The sequence below is a fragment of the Neophocaena asiaeorientalis genome, unplaced genomic scaffold, assembly GCF_003031525.2.
Source record: "Neophocaena asiaeorientalis asiaeorientalis breed wild unplaced genomic scaffold, Neophocaena_asiaeorientalis_V1.1 scaffold556, whole genome shotgun sequence".
Lineage (NCBI taxonomy): Eukaryota > Metazoa > Chordata > Mammalia > Artiodactyla > Phocoenidae > Neophocaena > Neophocaena asiaeorientalis.
In genome coordinates, this window is record NW_020171832.1 from 1,432,139 (window position 1) to 1,452,881 (window position 20,743).

General features: G+C 38.8%; 1 protein-coding gene across 1 annotated transcript in view; it reads left to right on the forward strand.

The window, feature by feature from the left end:
- Positions 1-20,469, forward strand: part of PLCH1 (phospholipase C eta 1) — a 224,402-nt gene extending 203,933 nt beyond the window's left edge. The window contains exons 16-24 of the mRNA XM_024741299.1: positions 4,174-4,353; positions 4,443-4,550; positions 5,573-5,697; positions 9,984-10,068; positions 11,999-12,145; positions 12,381-12,460; positions 13,969-14,028; positions 14,466-14,820; positions 17,255-20,469. Coding sequence (XP_024597067.1) covers positions 4,174-4,353; positions 4,443-4,550; positions 5,573-5,697; positions 9,984-10,068; positions 11,999-12,145; positions 12,381-12,460; positions 13,969-14,028; positions 14,466-14,820; positions 17,255-19,341 — 3,227 coding nt within the window. The 3' untranslated portion in view covers positions 19,342-20,469. The remainder of the gene's footprint in view (positions 1-4,173; positions 4,354-4,442; positions 4,551-5,572; positions 5,698-9,983; positions 10,069-11,998; positions 12,146-12,380; positions 12,461-13,968; positions 14,029-14,465; positions 14,821-17,254) is intronic.
- Positions 20,470-20,743: the final 274 nt, after the last annotated feature.

Below are 20,743 nucleotides of genomic sequence, written 5' to 3' on the forward strand. Positions count from 1 at the left end.
TTTTCTTTATTCTGCTCTGCAGTAGTTATTTCCACTACTTTATCTTCCAGGTCACTTATCCGTTCTTCTGCCTCAGTTATTCTGCTATTGATCCCATCTAGAGTATTTTTAATTTCAGTTATTGTGTTGTTCATCGTTGCTTGTTTCATCTTTAGTTCTTCTAGGTCCTTGTTAAATGTTTTTTTGCATTTTCTCTATTTCCAAGATTTTGGATCATATTTACTATCGTTATTCTGAATTCTTTTTCAGGTAGACTGCCTATTTCCTCTTCATTTGTTAGGTATGGTGGGTTTTTATCTTGCTCCTTCATCTGCTGTGTGTTTTTCTGTCTTCTCATTTTGCTTATCTTACTGTGTTTGGGGTCTCCTTTTTGCAGGCTGCAGGTTCGTAGTTTCCGTTATTTTTGGTGTCTGTCCCCTGTGGCTAAAGTTGTTTCAGTGGGTTGTGTAGGCTTCCTGGTGGAGGATGTCAGAGGCACAGCATTGACTCCTGGCAGCAGCACCCAGAGCTTTTCATCCACACAGCTCAGAATAAAAGGGAGAAAAAGTAGAAAGAAAGAAAGAGTATAAAAGAAAATAAAATAAAGTAAGGTAAAATAAACTAAAGTTATTAAAATAAGAAGTAATTAAGGAAAAAAAATTTTTAAGTATAAAAACAAACAAAAAAACGGACGGATGGATCCCTAGGACAAATGATGAAAGCAAAGCTATACAGGCAAAATCTCACACAGAAGCATACACATACACACTTACAAAAAGAAACAAAGAGGGAAGAAAAAGTCTGTTGCCTCTTCAGCAGCTCCAGACTTTTTCCCGGACTCATTCCCGGCTAGCCGTGGTGCCCTAACCCCTTCAGGCTGTGTTCACGCAGCCAACCCCAGTCCTCTCCCTGCGCTCCGACAGCCCGAAGCCTGAGCCTCAGCTCCCAGCCCCGCCTGCTCTGGCGGGTGAGCAGACAAGCCTCTCAGGCTGGTGAGTGCTGGTCGGCACGGATCCTCTGTGCGGAAATCTCTCTGCTTTGCCCTCTGCACCCCTGTTGCTGTGCTCTCCTCCGTGGCTGTGAAGCTTCCCCCCTCTGCCACCCACAGTCTCCGCCCACGAAGGGGCTTCTGCTGTGTGGAAACCTTTCCTCCTTCACAGCTCCCTCCCACGGGTGCAGGTCCCGTCCCTATTCTTTTGTCTCTGTTTTTTCTTTTTTCTTTTGCCCTACCCAGGTACGTGGGGAGTTTCTTGCCTTTTGGGAGGTCTGAGGTCTTCTGCCAGCGTTCAGTAGGTGTTCTGTAGGAGTTGTTCCACGTGTAGATGTATTTCTGGTGTATCTGTGGGGAGGAAGGTGATCTCCGCGTCTTACTCTTCCGCCATCTTACCCCTCTCAATCTTTGTTTTTGTTGACTGCCTTTGCTGAGTCTTACGTCCTCACAACCTCCAGGATTCTTTCCTCAGATCTTTATTCCCCCCCCCATTCCACAAGTGTATCTTTTTCTATCTGCAGATTTTCTTCCCTTTGGTGTTGATTCCTTCTTTAGATGGTGACAATTATTTTAAAAAAATTAATTTCACATGTGAGAACATGAGAACCTGTAGGATTCTCAGCAAGTGAACATCACATTCTTTTTTTTTCCAGATTCTTTTCCATTATAAGTTATTACAAGGTATTGAATTTAGTTCCCTGTGCTACACAGTAGGACCTTGTTCTTTATTTTATATATAGTAGTGTGTATATATGAATCCCAAACTCCTAATTTATCCCTCCCCTTTCCTCTTTTGTAACCATAGGCTTGTTTTCTATGTCTATGAGTCTATTTCTGTTTTGTAAATAAGTTCATTTGTGTCATATTTTAGATCCCATATGTAAGTGATATCATATGATATTTGTCTTTCTCTGTCTGACTTTGCTAGTATGATAATCTCCAGGTCCATCCATGTTGCTGCAAATGGCATTATTTCATTCTTTTTTATGGTTGAGTAATATTCCATTGTATATATGTATCACATCTTCTTTATCCATTCCTCTGTTAATGGGCATTTAGGTTGTTTCCACGTTTTGGCTATTGTAAATAGTGCTGCAGTGAACATTGTGGGGGGGGTGTATCTTTTCGAATTAGAGCTTTCATCTTTTCTGAATATGTGCCCAGGAGTGGGATTGCAGGATCATATAGTAGCTCTATTTTTAGTTTTTTAAGGAACCTCCATACTGTTCTCCATAGTAGCTGCACCATTTTACATTCCCACCAACCTTGTAGGAGGGTTTCCTTTTCTCCATACCCTCTCCAGCATTTATTATTTATAGACTTTTTGAGATGACTGTCTGACCAGTGTGAGGTGGTACCTGAACATCACATTCTTATAATATCTGCCCACAGCTAGAAAATAAACTCAGGAAGTATTTTAATGGAGTTAAAGGTATATTTGGTTCATAGAAATATTTCAGCTACATGCCTTAGGTAATCATAATCCTATTAGCTTAATGGAAAATAATATTGAGGACTGTTTAGTTCTTGAACTTTATCTGTTTTTGTCTTTTTTGTGTGTGTGTGTGTGTTACCCACAAAATAAGCAATAGATAATGAATGCATGGCTCATCCTAATGCAAAGCAACTCAACTCTATTAATATACTAATTGACATGTACCTAATTAGCAAGGTCATCTTATTGATAATGTGGTGTGCGTAATTTATGTAGAGAGACAGAGAAAATAGTGGTACTAATTTTAGTGCCACTCTACCTGAATGTGGTTTGTCAAAAAGACTATATTTTCTCTTACCCTGTTCAAAGTATTCCGCATCAAAATCTACAAATATGGTCATTTTTAGTATGCTTGAGATATGTAAACTATGCGAAGTTATGTCAGTAAGATATTGATATATGTGATAAGGAAAGAGTCTATTTGAGGGAAATCATAAGATTAAGCACTGTAATTCTCTAATTTCTTTGCCTTCCACTTGTGTTTATGACTGTTCCATGTTGTAGAGTGTAGTTGCTAGTCATTTGGCCAGTGTTTAATAACTAAGGCTGTATAACCCTAAGGACAGCAAGGGCCCAGGGAGACTGTGTGCATGAATAAACATGCAGAGTCTGGATACCATTCAGGCTCAGTAAGATTATAATTCACCTCCTTTGTTTCATGGGCCATGTCCCGCAGTCTGGGTTCAGAGCACACATTGGAATGAGAATGAGACTCTGGGCACGTTTGGATCTTTATCTAGGCTGGTGTATTCCAACAGGTACCAGGTGACATGGGGTGGTCATTTGAGGGGTGGGGTATGGATGTTTGGTGAAGGGGTGGGAGTAGTGGGAGCATTTTAGATGTGGTACAAAAGATAGTACTCGGAGAAAAGGGTAAGATATTAACTAATTGGAGGTTCACTCCATCATGACCCCCTAACTTGTAGCTTCGTTGGTCCTGGATTAACCCTTTCTGTTGATGCTCCAAGCAGAAACTTTAATATAGGCTTCCTGTTTTTTACCTCCCTTTACTTTTCCATTATTTATAAATCTGGCTAGGTGGATGGCTGTTCTTGTTTCTGAAACTTTTATTTCTTTATGATGTTCTTTTGAATTCTTTTCCCATTATGATTCCTTTCTCCCAAATAGGTTTTGACTGGTTTCGTAATTCTATTCAAAGTAACTTTAAAACCCAATTTTCCTGCTTTGGAATTGGTCTTTTCCCTTTATTTTCTTCGACTCTGAATGTTGTCACTTAATGTGTTTCATATGTATGCTTTCTAGATGAATGCCTTCAACGGATGTCTCCCTTTTATCGGGAATGAGTTACAAAGATAGTTTTATTTATCCATAGGTGTCTTGATCTCTGGCAGAGCTATTCTGCTTGAATCACGTGCCTAGAAAATAATTTTCCTGTCTGTCCTCTTCATACTAGTCAGATAGACATGAAGTAGTGAGATGATTGAATTCTTGGGAGAATATGGGATCCAGAAATAGGCAGTTATCCGAGCAAGATGCACAGCTCTGATCTGAAATGGCAAAAGAGTCCCGAGAGTGGAGCTTTATTAAACCTTTCTTACTCAGGAGCTGTGCCTGCTCTGGTTGAATTCACTCTTTTGCTCTGCCTTTTATTATGGGTGTAATCGGACATCATTATAAGATCTTTTATGAGTGGTGTTTTCTTTGCAGCAGTTCTCACATTTCTGTTTTCTTTGTTAAAAACTTGTAGGAACCACAGGAAATGTGTTATCATTCAGTGAAACAAGAGCACATCAGGTGGTTCAGCAGAAATCTGAGCAGTTCATGACTTATAATCAGAAGCAGCTCACGAGGATTTATCCCTCTGCCTACCGCATCGATTCCAGTAACTTCAACCCTCTGCCCTACTGGAACGCAGGTTGCCAGCTAGGTGTGTATGCCTCGGGGAGGAGCGGTTCTCCGTGTGTCTTGACTATGCTGCTGTCTTGCCTAATTCTCTTAAACTTTGAACTTGCACAGTGGCATTGAACTACCAGTCTGAAGGGCGAATGATGCAGTTAAATCGAGCCAAATTCAAGACAAATGGCAATTGCGGCTATGTCCTCAAACCCCAGCAGATGTGCAAAGGTGTGTGTTAATTTCATAGTCATAGCTCTGAACGCAGGAGGCCTCTATTGAAGGAGCTCTGTGGAAAGTGTGATGCCTCTGTTTTGCAACATGATTTTTAAAAAAGAGATAAATTCGGTATTGAAATGTAAATAAAGAACTCTTGTCACAACTGTTTAATATTTGGGTAGCGTGATGTTTACAATGTTCCTTGTGATGTTATGCACTTAAAGAGGGACATGGATAATAGCAGTGGATTGTCACCTGAAATCCAGTCGTCCAGCATTATATTCACTAGGCATTATTTGTAAACTGAATGCTTTCAGAAACTCTCTAAGGGAGTGAGTCTGAGACCTGCTGGCAAAATTGTAATAACACCTGAAACAATTTTATCAAGCCCTTTTTAGTCAGTTTATTCCAATTACAAAACTGTGCTAACAACAACAAAGAAAGATAATGCAATGTTATATCAAAAACGCTTCCTTTTGGTTCTGCTCATTAAAATTCTTTTTAAAATTTCCAAGTTGGATTTTTAACAGTTCAGGTAAAAGACTGTTGACAGATGTGTCTTCAGAATTTTGTGCTTTGCGTGTTTTCTTGCTATACTGTTTACTTAATTTCAGGTCTTTCTGTTTATTATATTCACTCTATACCTGCAGTAGTTTAGGATAGAAAATTATGTGAATCTGACAACTGCTCCCCTTCTCTATACTATGGACAGTCAAATAAAATGTTCCTCTTACCCCCTGCCTTGGTTGATAATTGCATCGCAGACGCTTGTTTTAAATTGGTCCATTCTTCTGGCCTTTGGGAGCATAGATTCTAACAAAAAAACACAGCTATGGAAATGCCAGCTGGCATTGCCTTCAGGCAAAAGCCACGCTGATAGTCAGGTGATAATTTCTTTGCTTTAAGAAACACTATAGTAAGCCAGCATTTATTGTTTCTTTGTTCTACAAGCTTACGGTATGTAGGGGTATGTGTGTGTTTATTTTTCCATGCTACCAAACCTAGATTTTTAACCTCTGCTTTACTTGGCTTAGGTACCTTCAACCCTTTCTCTGGTGATCCACTTCCTGCCAACCCTAAGAAGCAGTTCATCCTGAAAGTAATTAGTGGACAACAGCTCCCCAAACCTCCAGATTCCATGTTTGGAGACCGAGGCGAGGTAAGCTGTATACGACCAAGTGGTTAATTATGTGATTTATTTTATTGTGTTTGCATTTCATCTGAAATGTCTTAAGGGCTGTGTATGTGTGTGTGTGTGTGTGTGTGTGTAAATGAGCACTGACCTCAGCTCATCAGATATTAACTGACTTATTGGCAAAGCACACGCAATTCTTTCTGGAGTGCAGTGCATCATCTATTTTGGAGGCATGAGTGCAATACAGTTCAATTCACGATTCAAGACTGACGCGGGCAATGCTAAGCTGAGATGCAAGGAGCAGTTTTGTTATTAATAGACACATTGCCTAGGAGAACATCTTAACCTTCCATCCGCCTTTCTCATCCACTGTGACCCTCATCTCTGCTGCACATCAGCCACCTACTCCCTGGCCACAGGCTGGCTCTTGCCTTGATGCATTTCTGTTGCGTGATTTTAAAATGTCTCCCTCTGTGACCACAGCCTCCGCTCTTTCCAGAGCTTTCATTCCGTTATTCCCATTCCACCTGCTGTTGGCCTCCTTGGCCTCCATTTTCTCCCTACCTGTCAGCCCCTCCTCTGTTCATGTCCTTCCTCTCAGGAGTGGTCCATCACTTCAGGCTCTTTGCCACTCCCACCTGTTAAACTATCCTTTCTGGATCTTGAATGTCGATGGTGAAACCATGCAGCTCTGCAGTGGTCCCACCATCAACTCTGTCTCAAATCTCCACTGACCCACACGTAGTACTGCACTGCCATCCCAGCTCCACCTGATCAGTCCTCTATCCTATTCTCCACAGTGGCTATTTTCAACCTCGTCTCTCCTCAAACATTTGTTCTCATCACTTTCTCCAGTAGATGGCGCCATGTCCTCCTTCTCAGAAAGTAGGAGCTTCAGATGGGACCATGTCTTTCATCTGCATTGCCTTCAGCCTAATCCAAGCCACCATCTCTTGGCAGTTCTGCTGCAGTAACCTCCCAGCTCACTGGCCTCCCTGCTTCCAGTTCTGTTCTCTCAGCATCAAGAATAGTTATTTTGGTAGTATCAGAAAGTTTATCCTTACTTCCTCTTCTTTCCATTTTTCTTTATTGTCTGCAAAAAGGAAGACTCACTTCCTATATTTTCCCCCAAACTTTTTATTTCGAAATATTTCAAACCTCAGGAAAGTTGCAATAAGAATAAAATGAACACAGTATCTCCAGCACCTAGATTCACCAATTAACTCATTAAATTGTGTTACTTTTGCTTTATCTTCCTTTCATGTGTAAATGTATGCATAAATATACATATACACATACATATATACTTATCCACGTGAAAGGGAGAAATAAAGCAAATATAACAAAATTTAATTATATATATGTGTGTATATATATACATTTTCTTTTCTTTGGAGAGATGAGAGTAAGTTAACATCATGACCCCAATCCCTAAATACTTCAGCATTTGTCTCTTAAGAACAAGAAGTTTATCCTGGATAGCCACAATACAGTCGTTACACCCATGACATTTAATATCGGTACAATAATATATTTTTTCTATTTTATTTTATTTTTTTAGACCATCAGAACTTTATTCATTTTTTTAAATTTTATTTAAAAAAATTTTATACAATTTTTACAGGTTACTTTCCATTTACAGTTATTACAAAATATTGGCTGTATTTCCCACGTTGTACAATACATCCTTGAGCCTATCTTATACCCAATAGTTTGTTGGTACAAGAATGTTACCTAATATAAAATTTATATTCAATTTTCCCCCATTGTCCCCAAATTGTTCTTACATCTTCTTTTTTTCTTTTTAGATTCAGAATCCAATTAAGAATCACACATTGCTTATAGTTGTCATTTCTCTTTGGTCTTTTAAAATATAAAACAGTTCTCCAGCTTTTGTTTTCATTATATTGATATTTTAAAAAATGTCCAAGCCAGCTGTGTCCAGAGTGTCCTTTGGTTTGGATTACCTGATTGTTTGTTCATGATTAGAATCAGACTAAACATATTTGGCAGGAATACTACATGGGCAATGTGTATCCTTCTCAATGTATCATATCTGGGGCCATATTATGTCAGTTTATCCCAGGATTGATAATGTTACTTGGATAAGGAGGTTTCTTCCAGGTGTTTTTCACTGCATCGGTATTTCTTTATCTTTGTAATACATAGTCTTTGGGGTTAGAGTAATCATTTAAATGCATGAGGATTATCTTCTTTTATAATTAAAATAAAATCCAACCTCCTTATTGTGGTTTATGAGGTTCTCTGTCAGGAGATTTTAACTCTTTTTTGAGCCATAGAACCCACTGGCATCTGATGAGGCCTTTGGACCCCTTCTCAGAATAATGTGTTTGCGTAAAATAAAATAGATAAAGGTACACAGGACAAATTATATTGAAATTCACTTATCAGTATATTAAAAACAAACTGTGACATACAAATATGTATGCAATAAATAGCAGGTTCTAGAGGGGGGTTGAATAACTATTAGAATTTTGAAGTCGTGATAAGTATGGGTGATACACGGAGATTTCTGCAGCAACTATAATGTGACTTGAAAACATCTGTGATTTCTGCCAGGCACAGAATTACAGTACTAATACTCTACTATTTGTGCTTTAGTCAGAGGCTAATGAAAATATAGTGTCTCCCCCCTCTAGTCCCCCTGAATTCTCAACCTGTGATCTCTCACACTGTTCATATCTCTGAGAATGAAATAATAATTTTTCTTGCTCCTAATCAAAAAATTGATTGTCATCTTTAATTTTCACCTTTTCTTTGCTCTCCACATCTACTCAATTAACATCTCTTGGACATTCTACCTCCCAAATCTCTCCCTAATCTTGCTACCACTATGCAGTTCCATTCTCCCAGCATGTCACCTGGATTACAGCATGATGAAGCGGACACTGTTATCTTAGGTTTACAGATGAGGAAACTGAAGCACAGACAGTTACACGACTTGCCAAAGTCCAGCACAGGAACCAAGCGTCGAAGCAAGAAGTTGTTTTTCAAGCCTGTGGCTTCTTAAATTCCTTAATTTAGACTTAAATTAATCCTCTTAAATTCCTTAAAATTAAGGAATTTAATTTTATTTTCCTTAGTCATATTTATTAGCTGTCCCCAAATCCAAGACTCCCAATGGTACAGTTTTACCACAGTGTTCTATTCTAAGGAAAAACTTTTAGCATCAAAGAATTAATGGAAAACTAGTAAACTTTAGCTGTGATTTATTTAGTCAACAAAAAGCGTGTCTATCCACCTAACATCTCAAAATGTTTTTCTATCATACCTGTCTAGCTCATACTCCATGAAGCTCCCTCCAAAACTGTATTCCCCTTAGTCTCCAAGCTCCTAAAAATATGTTTTCCCAGACTTCATAATTCTCTCCTTTCTGGGTTCCTTAGGATTTTATTCCTTCATTGCTACTTATCCAGTACTGGCACTACAAAGGAGAGCTTACAGATGACAAACAAAGGAGGATCCCTCTCCCAGAGGGCAGGGGATATGGGGGAGGTAAAGTGAGGAAGAGGGGAACTAAACACTCATATTTTTCTTTTGATTACCTTTTCATCTTTTTATTTTTAAATACTTTTAAATTTACATCATAGTACACAATTGATTTAACTACATTAAAGTGCACCAATCAAATGTGGATAACCTGATTAATTATTGTGTAAGCAGATCAAGGTAGAACATATCCAGAACCCCCAGAAGGCTTCCGTCCACCCTCCCAGTCAATATCTACTCCCAGCCCTCCCTTCCCCCCATCAAATACCAGTCCCTGTCAAAACAGATTAATTTAGTCTGTGCTCAAACTTTATGTAAATGGACTCTGACGGTATACACTCTTTCGTGTCTGGCTTGTTCCACATTATGGCTGTGTAGCACAACTTTGTTGTTTTTTCATTGCTGTGTGGTATTCATTAGATGAATGTTCTGCAGTTTATCCATCTTACTCATAATGGACATTGAGGTTGCTTCCAATGTGTGACTATTATGAATTCACCTGCTCTGAGTATTTCTGCATAGATAGACACTCTCATTTCTGTTGGGTATATACCTTCAACTGGAGTTGAAGGTTCATTGGGTTAAGTTTTTGTAGCATTAGTAGATATTGGCAAATAACAATGTAATCTTTTTTTTTATTCCTGCTTCATAGTTGACTCTGTTGAATCTGGTACAATTTCTCTTTCTTAGTAAGCACCTAAATAAATGGGTTGCTGTTGATATGTGATATTTTGGTCAATATTCTTAAATTAACGTGTAGAAATTTATCAGTTGTAGTAATACTTTCTTTATCTATATAGATCATTGATCCTTTTGTAGAAGTTGAAATTATCGGATTGCCAGTAGATTGTTGTAAAGACCAGACTCGTGTGGTAGATGACAATGGTAAGATTATAATAATCTCTGTTCACTTTTAATAAGGATGCTCTAGAAATAGAGTTTGCACTGAAAAAGAGAATTTGTCTACATGGAAGAGAAACAAATTTCTAAAATCTGTAACTGCCATCTGAGTTTTGTTAAGATTTTTCAACACATAAAACTAAGTAAATATGGTATTGATGCATGGTATATTTTGACGGATGCTGTAATCTAGGCTCTCAAGACTTCTGCTTTTGAAGCAAATGGTTTTTTCTAGTGAAATGAATGATATTTTAAAGATCTGGGTTAAAACTTCATGTAGGAAAATGACTCGTTGTATTTTTATATTGTTTTCATGACATGAGTTGCTTCAAAGTCTCATTTGTGAAGCCCACGTCCTAATGATTTCTCATTTTTTTCTGGAGCATGTACAACTGTAAAGGCAAGTGCAGCATGCTCTGGCAAGTTTACTTCTTGAATATGTACTTGTGGTGCATGGGCAGCGTTCTTCTTCTGTTTTGGCCGTAATGTAAAGAAAACTTTCTTTACTCAAGCCTCATGTCTTTTTCTTAGTAATCTTCTAAGGTTGTATTTATTCATACATATGACAAACATTATTGCATGCCTGTTTTTCTCAATCTCTAGTCCTTAATACTGTAAAAAATCTAAACCCCAATCCTCAAAATGCTTGGGAAGTTAGAGGTTCCTAGAGAGACCTTAAGAGGAGTTTAAGGAAAGGAATTAGAGGGTTCAAGAGTAGCACAAACCTGTTACTTAGGAAATAACATGCTTAAAATAAGCAAACTTCCCATACTGCATTTTCCTACCGATGCTCAATATATTTTTTTTGGTCTCAGAAATAATTGAGATGTCATCAGTAAGTCAACAAAAAGTATCCCTTCTCTTGTTCAGGAGGGACATCTCAATGATTTTCAGTCCATAACTATTTCATTAGCTAAGGCATTAGGGTTAAGTGGCTGATGCCTTCTGAATGCATACATTTAATAACGTGAATTTTCATTTTTAGAAAAGAAAAACAAACAGAGTGCTTGAATTTTTATCAGTTTAATTATTTTATCAGAGAATTTTACCAAGAAATAAATGTGGTTTTGCCTTTTAGAATTTGAGTTGAATTATATGCCTTTCCTATTTATTTTCAGTAGCTATGAAAATATGTCATCTTTCACGTATTAAGGTCTTGCTTCATGAGAAGCCACTGGAAATCAGCGGTGCCTCGTCTCCTTTGGCTCTGTCACTAGTTGCATGATGTTAGGCATGTTATTTTCTCTGAACATCAGTTTTCTCAACTATAAAGTGAGCATTATATTTCCTATGTTGAAAAGTGAGCATGGGTTACTTGTGTAATTTTTAAGTGTTATATATTTTTGAAAGTCAGTGATATATATTTTTTCTTAATTAGAAAAAAACCTCTGCCCTTCCACCCTTAGAGGATTACCATAAGAATTAAATAGGATGGTATATGTACCATAGCATTGAAACCTTACAAAATGCTTGCTGGTGATGCTTACAGCAGCAGAATCTTTGGTGGGTGAGAAGCATCATTTCTACTGGGGTGGGATGGGGGTGGGGGAGAGGAGTCATTCTTTATTGCTTTTGCTAAAACATTATTCTTAGATCGCTACTGTAGATACTTTTTGAGCTTATTGAAACATTCTAGATATTGTCTAAAAGAGCTTTCTCTACAATGCAATGTGGCATCAAAGATTATTAGAATTGACGTAATAATTTACAGGCAATTTCTTACCAATTATTTTCTAGCAATGGGGTAAATTCCAAGGCTTTATTTCATTAAGGCATCCCGGGGTGGCTCAGTTGTCTTCACGAGTTTAATAACCATTGCAAGCAATTTTCACTGTCTGCTTTGCAGATGTTGCTGCTAAATCATTTTTAGCCAACCCCTTTGCTTTCCTAATTTGTCTTTTCCTGTTTCTCTGAGGATTTAACCCTGTGTGGGAAGAAACCCTCACATTTACAGTACACATGCCAGAAATAGCTTTGGTTCGGTTCCTTGTCTGGGATCACGATCCGATTGGACGAGATTTTGTTGGGCAAAGAACTGTGACCTTTAGCAGCTTAGTGCCTGGTAAGTCTGGCTGGCCTTTTCTCTCTAGACCATTCCTTTTCTTTGGAAGATTTAATATATGATATGTGATATACATGATACATGGCATATATGATATATAAAATATGTGTTATATGATAATGTGAGTGTTAACATAAAGAACTATAGTAAAGTCAGGTATTTAATTCTGTTGCACCCATGGGAAAGCCAAACACAAGTTCAACTAAAAGGAAACTACTTTCTCTACTTTTATCAGGCTACCGGCATGTCTATTTGGAAGGACTGACGGAAGCATCCATTTTTGTCCACATAACAATCAATGAAATCTATGGAAAGGTAAGAAAGATCACAGGGCTTAAAGCCACATGCAACAATAATATGGTCCTTAATAAAGTTTTCTAATTCATTTCATAAAAGGGAACGTGTATCTTGACAAGCTGTTTTTTTAACAGAAAACTCTAGTGAAGCCCAGCCCACACTGTGCTCAGTGTGCCCTCCTGCCCACAGGTCTCCATCCGTGTGTGCTCCTTCCGCTTTTTAGGGGTGTGTACTCATTCCCTCCACCTAGGGGCCCTCTCTGGGCTTAAAAGAATTGAGAAAACTATTACTCTCTAGGGCAATCATTTGTTTGACTAAAACAGGAAAGATAGACTTACATATTTGAATCTTATTATAATCCTTAAAAAGACCCAGCTGACTGCAGTGGGAAATGTAGTCTCAGATGTTTGAATTACCTGTACTAACTGGACTATGATCCCAGCCAGTTCTAGGCAGGATGCATTCATTCAGTGCCATTGTATTCAACTGGAAACCTAAAAATCATGAATGAATTAAAAGCCACCCACAGGACTTAAAAGGAAGAGACCATAAAAGTGTATTCTAGCTCTTTGCTGATGCCAATTTCTTCATTGCAGAGCTCACTTGAGATTTACAAATCAATAGGCTGTCCTCTGGTAATGCCAAGTAATTGGGGACTTGGCCACTGGAATCAATTTTCAGGACTAGATGTGATTTGGAGGGACTGTAGCATTGACCAGGGCCCGGGAATGTCCAGTGCTCTTTATCAGAAGGTCTGCATTGCCTGGAGCTCCTCCTCCAGAGGTATATACATTCTCTGTGCTTCCGTTTCCTTATTTGTACATGTGGGGTAAAAATAGTACCTACTTCATAAACAAATACTTTACTTTTAAAAAGCTGCCTGGCACATAGTAAATGCTCAAAAATGTTGGCTAATATTAATATTATTAGAGACTATAATCCAACTGGCAGGTAGTGGACCAATCTGGCCTGAAATAGGAGGTATGTGTTTATTCTCACATCCATCAGTTGGGAGGGGTGAGGAGCTAAGGATCCTAATTTCTAAGAGTGATAAAGTTTTATGACTTTCTGTGTTTAGTCCTGGGTTTCTATTTGTGCTTGTTGGGCTTTCTCCTCTGGCCTAAACATACACAAATGTAAATGATCGAAAAATGATTCTTGAATTTCTAGGAATCCCCAGGTGAACGAAGCAGCATCTCTAGCACTTAACATGCTTGAGAGAAATAATAAAAATCAGTTTGTTAGAAACTTGAGCCAAGAAGGTGTTCTGTAGGACTTGTGTTCTCTTTCCTAAATAAATGTCCATGTGTAAGTCATTAATTACTTTCAAGGGGTGTTTGGGTTGATATGCATAAACCACAACACGATAGTGGTGAACTGAGCAATGAATGAACTTGTGACTAAAAATCCAAAGTGGGAGAAAGGGTTTAGAGAGCATATGTGTTCTATCTCCTTCTGTTTTTACTTGTGCAGCCTTCTTGAACGAGCCCAAACTGTGTTTTGTTGTGCTTTTTTCCCCCTTGCAGTGGAGCCCTTTAATACTCAACCCCAGTTACACTATATTGCACTTTCTAGGAGCTACAAAGGTAGTTTCTCAGCATGGTGCTTGGTTCTTGCTGGCGCGTTTCTCTTTCAGTGGTCATGGCGGCATGCTCTCTCACATCGCTCCATCTTCCTGCTTACCACTTTAAAACATGCATCCGTTGCTTTAAGGTGGCTCAAGTTCATTACCGTCTTTTCACTGTGGAAACTCTTCCTACCACCTTGTCACCTTCGGGCAGGAAACTTGTGGGAAAGCTTGGTTGTGAAAATGGGAGGCTGCCTTCCTCCCGAAGTCAGGTTGATAAAATGTGCATGACGTTGTGCAAACATGCTGTGAGCTGCTGTTTTCTTGGTTTGAATATTCTTCAGTGGCTGTGAGATTTCGTTTCGTATCCATTTTTCATGGAGCTGTCATTTAAAAGGCAAGCAGTTGACACAGTGGTATTTGCTTAACTTGTGCTTGGTCCTTTTGTGTCTTCAGAACAGACAGCTCCAAGGTCTGAAAGGGCTGTTCAATAAGAATCCCAGGCACAGCTCTTCAGAAAACAGTTCCCATTATGTTCGGAAGCGATCGATTGGAGATAGGATTCTGCGACGCACAGCCAGTGCTCCAGCCAAAGGCAGAAAAAAGAGCAAAATGGGCTTCCAAGAAATGGTAGAGGTAAAGGATTCTGTGTCTGAGGCTGCAAGAGATCAAGATGGGGTCCTGAGAAGGACCGCACGGAGTTTGCAAGCACGCCCTGTCTCTATGCCTGTTGACAGAAGTCTTCTGGGGGCTCTGTCGCTGCCTATATCCGAAACTGCAAAAGACACAGAAGGAAAAGAAAACTCTCTGGGTAAGATGCTTTAAGTTTCTGTAAGAATACACTCCTTTAAGGCCCATTTTGGTCCCTAATTACCATTATTACATGACTGACATTTTGTAGTCAAAGTAAAATATACTGAAAAATAAAACATTACAGTACATTACAGTGTTACCTTTTAGACCGTATTTTAAACTTTGGAGAGTGGGTGGTAAAAGAGCTACCTCCTAGTCACCTAAAGCCTCAAAATAACATTGACATCTGAAATTGACAGTGAGGGATCAGGTGTGATGACATGGAGCCTACGGGTCTATGAGGCACAACAGAGGGAGGTGAAACCTGCAAAATATTAGCAGAGATCATGGTTTTCTAAGTGGGTACAATATTTACTGATTTTCTGAGGAGGAATAGAATTAAATGGACTTTTCCGAGGTTGAATTTAGTTATATTTCTTTCCCACCATATAACACGTTTTCTACAATTGGAAATGTTTATGGAGAAAGAGGAAAAGCCAGATGTTAAAAGTAATCCACCTTCTTCACTTGAGAAATCTTTGCTTCCACAAGAGGTAGCTTATTAGCTGTTTTCCTGTGGCCTTGTTTCCCTGACCCTTGGATGTTGGCAGGGAAGGAAGCATGTCTGCAGTTCCTGTCTGTTCATAGATTCCTCAGGCATAGGAAGCAGGCATTACCCACCTTTTCCCCTAATTTGAGCATAATGCTTCACTCATATCAAGAACGTGATAAAGAGTGATATCTGCTTTACAGTGTACCAAAGAGCTCTTGCCTTGTGTCTGTGACTCTGCCTCCACCCTATTTTAGATAATCTAAGCACCCAAACTGTGTCCATGTGAGGTCTCTGCAACAAATGTTTTAATTAAATCAAAATCACTTCAGACAGGAGAATGTGATACCTGTTTCTTTTAGCAAAAGTCTTTCATCATGCAGTCTACTTTCAATGATCTATTTTCTCACAAACACCGCTTTGCTTGTATTGATTTTTATTGTAAGATATTGTAGGGAGACAAACCAATTTTTGAATGGTTTATTTGAAGGAGAAAAAGGCAGTTAACAAGTTTGAAATTTTGCTAAGAGCAGTATCAGAGAAGAGATAAATATATGCTTTAAAATTTATTTCAAAACTCCATTTTGGGGGAAAGTAAACTACATATAAATATAAATAATTCCATGTTGGGGGGAAAATAAAGCAAAAGAAATTAGTAATAATTAATCCTGTAATGCCACAATTCAGATGTTACTACCATTAAGGTGAGTTAGAAAGTAACAGTTATGTTTCTTTCCTCCCTTTAAAAAACAGGAAATTTATATAAGTTATTCATATATATATAGCATAATATAATGATACTTAAGTATAAAACTTATAAATATGGAGCAGTACATAACCATGCAATGATTCAAGTTATCATGTAGAAGAAAAATTAAGTGGAAAAAATGCAGAATAAAAAATTGTATACATAATTCTATCCCTCTACAAAAGCTTACAGTGGCTATCTGAGTGGTAACATCATATAATCTTTATTTTTTTTCCTTATAATTTTTGGGTTTATCAAATTTTTATGATGAATTTTTTTAGTTAGGAAAATATTTAATAAAAAATTAAACATTTTCTTGATTCTCATAACTGAAAGCATAAAATCCGTTAAAATAATGTGATTAAGAACACTTGAACACCTAATATCAATATTGTCTTAGCACTATACTAAACAGGATGGGGTACCCCAAATTACTTTGAATTGTGTATTTTTATAGTTTTCCTTACTGTGCCTGATATCTTACTGCCTCTTTTAGGGGAGAATGCAATATGAAATTTATGTATTAAAACCAAAAAATAGGATCAATGGAAAATTAGATATTAGCAATGGTATAAAATTGGTGACCAAGTCTTTATTTTTACATTTTAAAGTCAACAGATACTGACATTTTAATGCATCTATTGCACCCTCCAATTTGTTTTAGAAATTAATTGGTTAAAATCAGTATTTTGACAAAATGTTTTTCAAAATGATTTGTGTGGGGTTTCTTTTTTTCTAACACACGTATAACTTTGAAAGCTTACAGTATCTTGCTTACAGGTACCACAATACTTTGTTTAACAGAGCTGTCTTGTTCTGTTTCTATTGCCATGCTTCTGTGTAGTACAAATCTGAATAGGAAACAACTTAAGGTAATCTTCACTGTAAAAGTATGGTAACTCATTGACATTTTTTTTTACAATGAATATTACATCCTTAGCTGATGTAATAGCTATTCAAAGGGAAGTTTCAGTGAAATTTTACCATTTATCCATCACACAGACACTTTGTTGCAAATCTATGCAATCCATAATTATATTGTCACGATGTAACAGATTTACATTTTCCATTTGTCTGTCTGAAGACAAACATGAGTGTTTGCAGGTCCTACGTAAAGTGATACACGTCACTTAAAATATTGTTTGTTTCATTCAGCAGAAGATACGGATGACAGAAGAGATGGGAAGGCAAGTATAAAAGACCAACATTTTCCATATTTCAACAAAAAGTTATCCGCTTCCTCCAGTGCTCTCCTCCACAAAGACATCAGCCACGGGGACTCTGCTGTTTCTACCGCCAACTTGTCAATCACAGAACAGTTGCTACCAGGTCCAAAGGGTGGGAGAACCAAATCAAATGTGTTAAGTGATCGCCAGGAACACCAGTGTACCAACAAATCCCTCTCCCCAAGGCAGCATTTGGCTCGTGACCCTGCAGTTAGCCTAACACAAGATCTATGTGGTGTGAAAACCAAGGAAAATGGGAATGCTGGGGGCTTCGTGGTAGGGAAAAGCGCATTGTCAGGAAGCATCCTTTCTCAAAGCAATCTGGAGATTAAGAAGCCGGAAGGTAATTGGGATAAGGGCAGAGCTGCAACATCCTTTTCTTTGTCAGACGTCTCTACGCTCTGTTCTGACATACCTGACTTACATTCCACTGCAATTCTCCAGGAGAGTGAAATTTCCCATCTTATTGATAATGTCACTTTGACAAATGAGAATGAGCCTGGCAGTTCCATCTCAGCACTGATTGGCCAGTTTGATGAGACCAGCGACCAGGTTAACCCCACAGTTTTGTCTCATCTTCAGAGCCCCAGTGTGATAGCAGGCCATCCTCCCTTGCCGACCATGGACCTAAAAATGCCCTTCAAGCATGGCTTTTCCAGTGGAAAACCCAAGTCATCCTTCCTGTGCTCATCTCCTGAGCAGACTGCATTCTTGGGGCACGAGAACTCTGAATGCTCAACACATGCAGCTGTTTGTGAATCTATCTGCACTCCTGTCTCTAAAACTAAAGCAGATGATGACCTTTCTGGGAAGACCAAGACAGGGGCCATGAAAAACAATCTGCCTCTGTCCTCTAATAATCCTCACTGCTGGTTACTAAAAAGTCCCACCCACAAAAAAGACTGGGAAATACTGAAGAACCACAGCCCTGCCACTTCCACTGACTTGACACTGAAAGCTGTAATGGTGGATCCCACTCTCTGTTTAAATTCTGGGGAGAGCAGTCTCGTGGAAATGGATGGAGACTCACAAAGTCTGCCTTTAACAACCTGCGGATATAGGAGAGAGGGCACAAGTCACCTCGCTTCTCCTTTAAAACTGAAATACAGTCAGGATGTGGTGGAACATTTTCAAAGAGGCTTGAGAAATGGCTACTGTAAAGAGACTCTCCACTCTTCTGTCTCTGAAATATTCAACAGTAGTATTCAAGATGTCAAAAATCAAAATATTTCTCGTCTAGCCTATCAGGGTGCTGGTTTTATGCATAACCATTTCTCAAATTCAGATGCAAAAAAGAACCAGACCCCTGGGCCCCTGTCTAGCGTTCAAGACATGCATGACCCTGCCCCCGAGCGGTCCACACACCCTCCTCTGCCTGCTCTGAAGCTGCCCAGTCCTTGCAAATCCAAAAGTCTGGGAGACTTAACATCAGAGGACATCGCCTGTAATTTTGAAAGCAAGTACCAGTGTATTAGTAAGAGCTTTGTTACAACGGGCATCAGAGACAAGAAGAGCGTAACTGTGAAAACAAAGTCGTTAGAGCCTATAGATGCCCTGACCGAACAGCTGCGGAAGCTTGTGTCCTTTGACCAGGAAGACGGCTGCCAAGTGCTGTATTCCAAGCAAGATGTCAATCAGTTCCCCAGGGCACTGGTCAGAAAGTTGTCATCCAGAAGTCAGAGCAGAGTGCGCAACATTGCCAGTCGCGCCAAGGAAAAGCAGGAAGCCAACAAGCAGAAAAGTGTGAACCCCAGCCCTGTGGGAGGAGTGGTTCTTCGAAGCAAACCCTGCGCGCCGGCACCCGCGGGGAACCGGCACTCCACCGGCTCGTACATCGCGGGCTACTTGCGGAGCGCCAAGGGCGCCTGCGGCGTGGAGGGCCGCGGCATCCCCGAGGGCGCGTGCGCAGCCCTGCGCTCCGGGCATGCCGACCAGTTCTGTTCACATCATTCCGTTTTGCAGACCGAGCCGAGCAGTGATGATAAACCAGAAATTTATTTTCTTTTGAGGCTGTGAATTACATAAAGCTGCATTTTTTTTTTTACATTTTAAATAAGCTGCATTTTCACTGTTTACAAGATATTCTGTAGAATGTCTGAGTTTTCAGTAAATACGGTCCTTGGCTTTGAGATGATTTTAAAATGTATTTTTCTTAAACTTGTATTACCGTCTCCCTTTGACTCCATGTGTTCTTCTTGTTCATGTGTTTGTATATAGCTTCGGGTGGCATTTCCCATGTACCTTTCTGATCTTTCTCCCCTGAGGTATAAACTCATCATTGGTATGATGTATGTGCATGCCCTAGATGTGAAACTTCTCAGCAGCTTGGTTTCTACCGTCCGTATATTTCACCAAGATGCTCTTTACTCTTTGTCCTCAAATCACAGTCACAAATGTAGTCATTTTTACTGTCAAGAGATTTTACAAAGGACAAAGGGAGGAATTCTTTATTTTAAAGCCACTATCATTTTTCCTAGTTTTCTTTATTAAGAAGCCCAGATGCATTTTTGTAACTCATTTAAAAGAAGATTAAAATAGTTAACTTACCTTTTAAGATTTCTCTACCCCACCCAGAAGGAGAGTTCAAAGGAGATTGGTACCGGCTCCCTCCACACCCTCTCTTTTTTTTTTTTTTTTTTGCCACACCCTCTCATTTTTGAGTAGGCTGTGAGGGTATGAGGAATAAAGCAAACTTCTGTATATAAGGACAAAATTGTTTGTTTCACATAAATTTTGTTACATATTTTTGCTAATGGCTTTGTATGTAACAACACAGTTGCCAAGCTATTTGTTGTACTTTTGAATTTTCTGATTAAATTATAGACTGCAAATAATGGCTTTCAGAATGAGGGACTTCCAGCAGATGCTAACAATAACAGTAGCACAAGTTGAAAACTTCCCAAAGCTTTCCAGAAAAAAAAATATTTTCTCATGATAAAACCCAAGTGAATAGATATTTAGAAGAAAGCTTTTCCCTTCAGGGAGCCAAGTAACTATATTTTAGTACCAACATACATTATTTTCACTGTGAATCCATTTTTTATTGCATGTTCAGATGTCCCTCTGCTTTTTTGTAACGTTAACTGCAATGACGATGTTCTTGGAGTTCATGAAAATATAATTAAAGGAGATTTTTAAACACTTCGTGAATTTTTTTTTTTTGCAATTGAAGCTCATGTGATGACTGTTGAGTAGGAAACCTGAACCACCCAGAAATATTTGCCTTTTCATCTCTTTGCAGCAGGAGAGATCACTTCTACAGGGACAGTTTTAAGCAGCATTTCATGTCTTTGAGTGTTCTCACTGTGCTTTAAAGACCATATTTGTAAGGCGACTTGAGAAGAAATTCAATGTAATGAGTTTATTTGCATTTGGTGATGATGTTGCTAGTTTAAAAATCCTTCCCAAATCCTCAGTG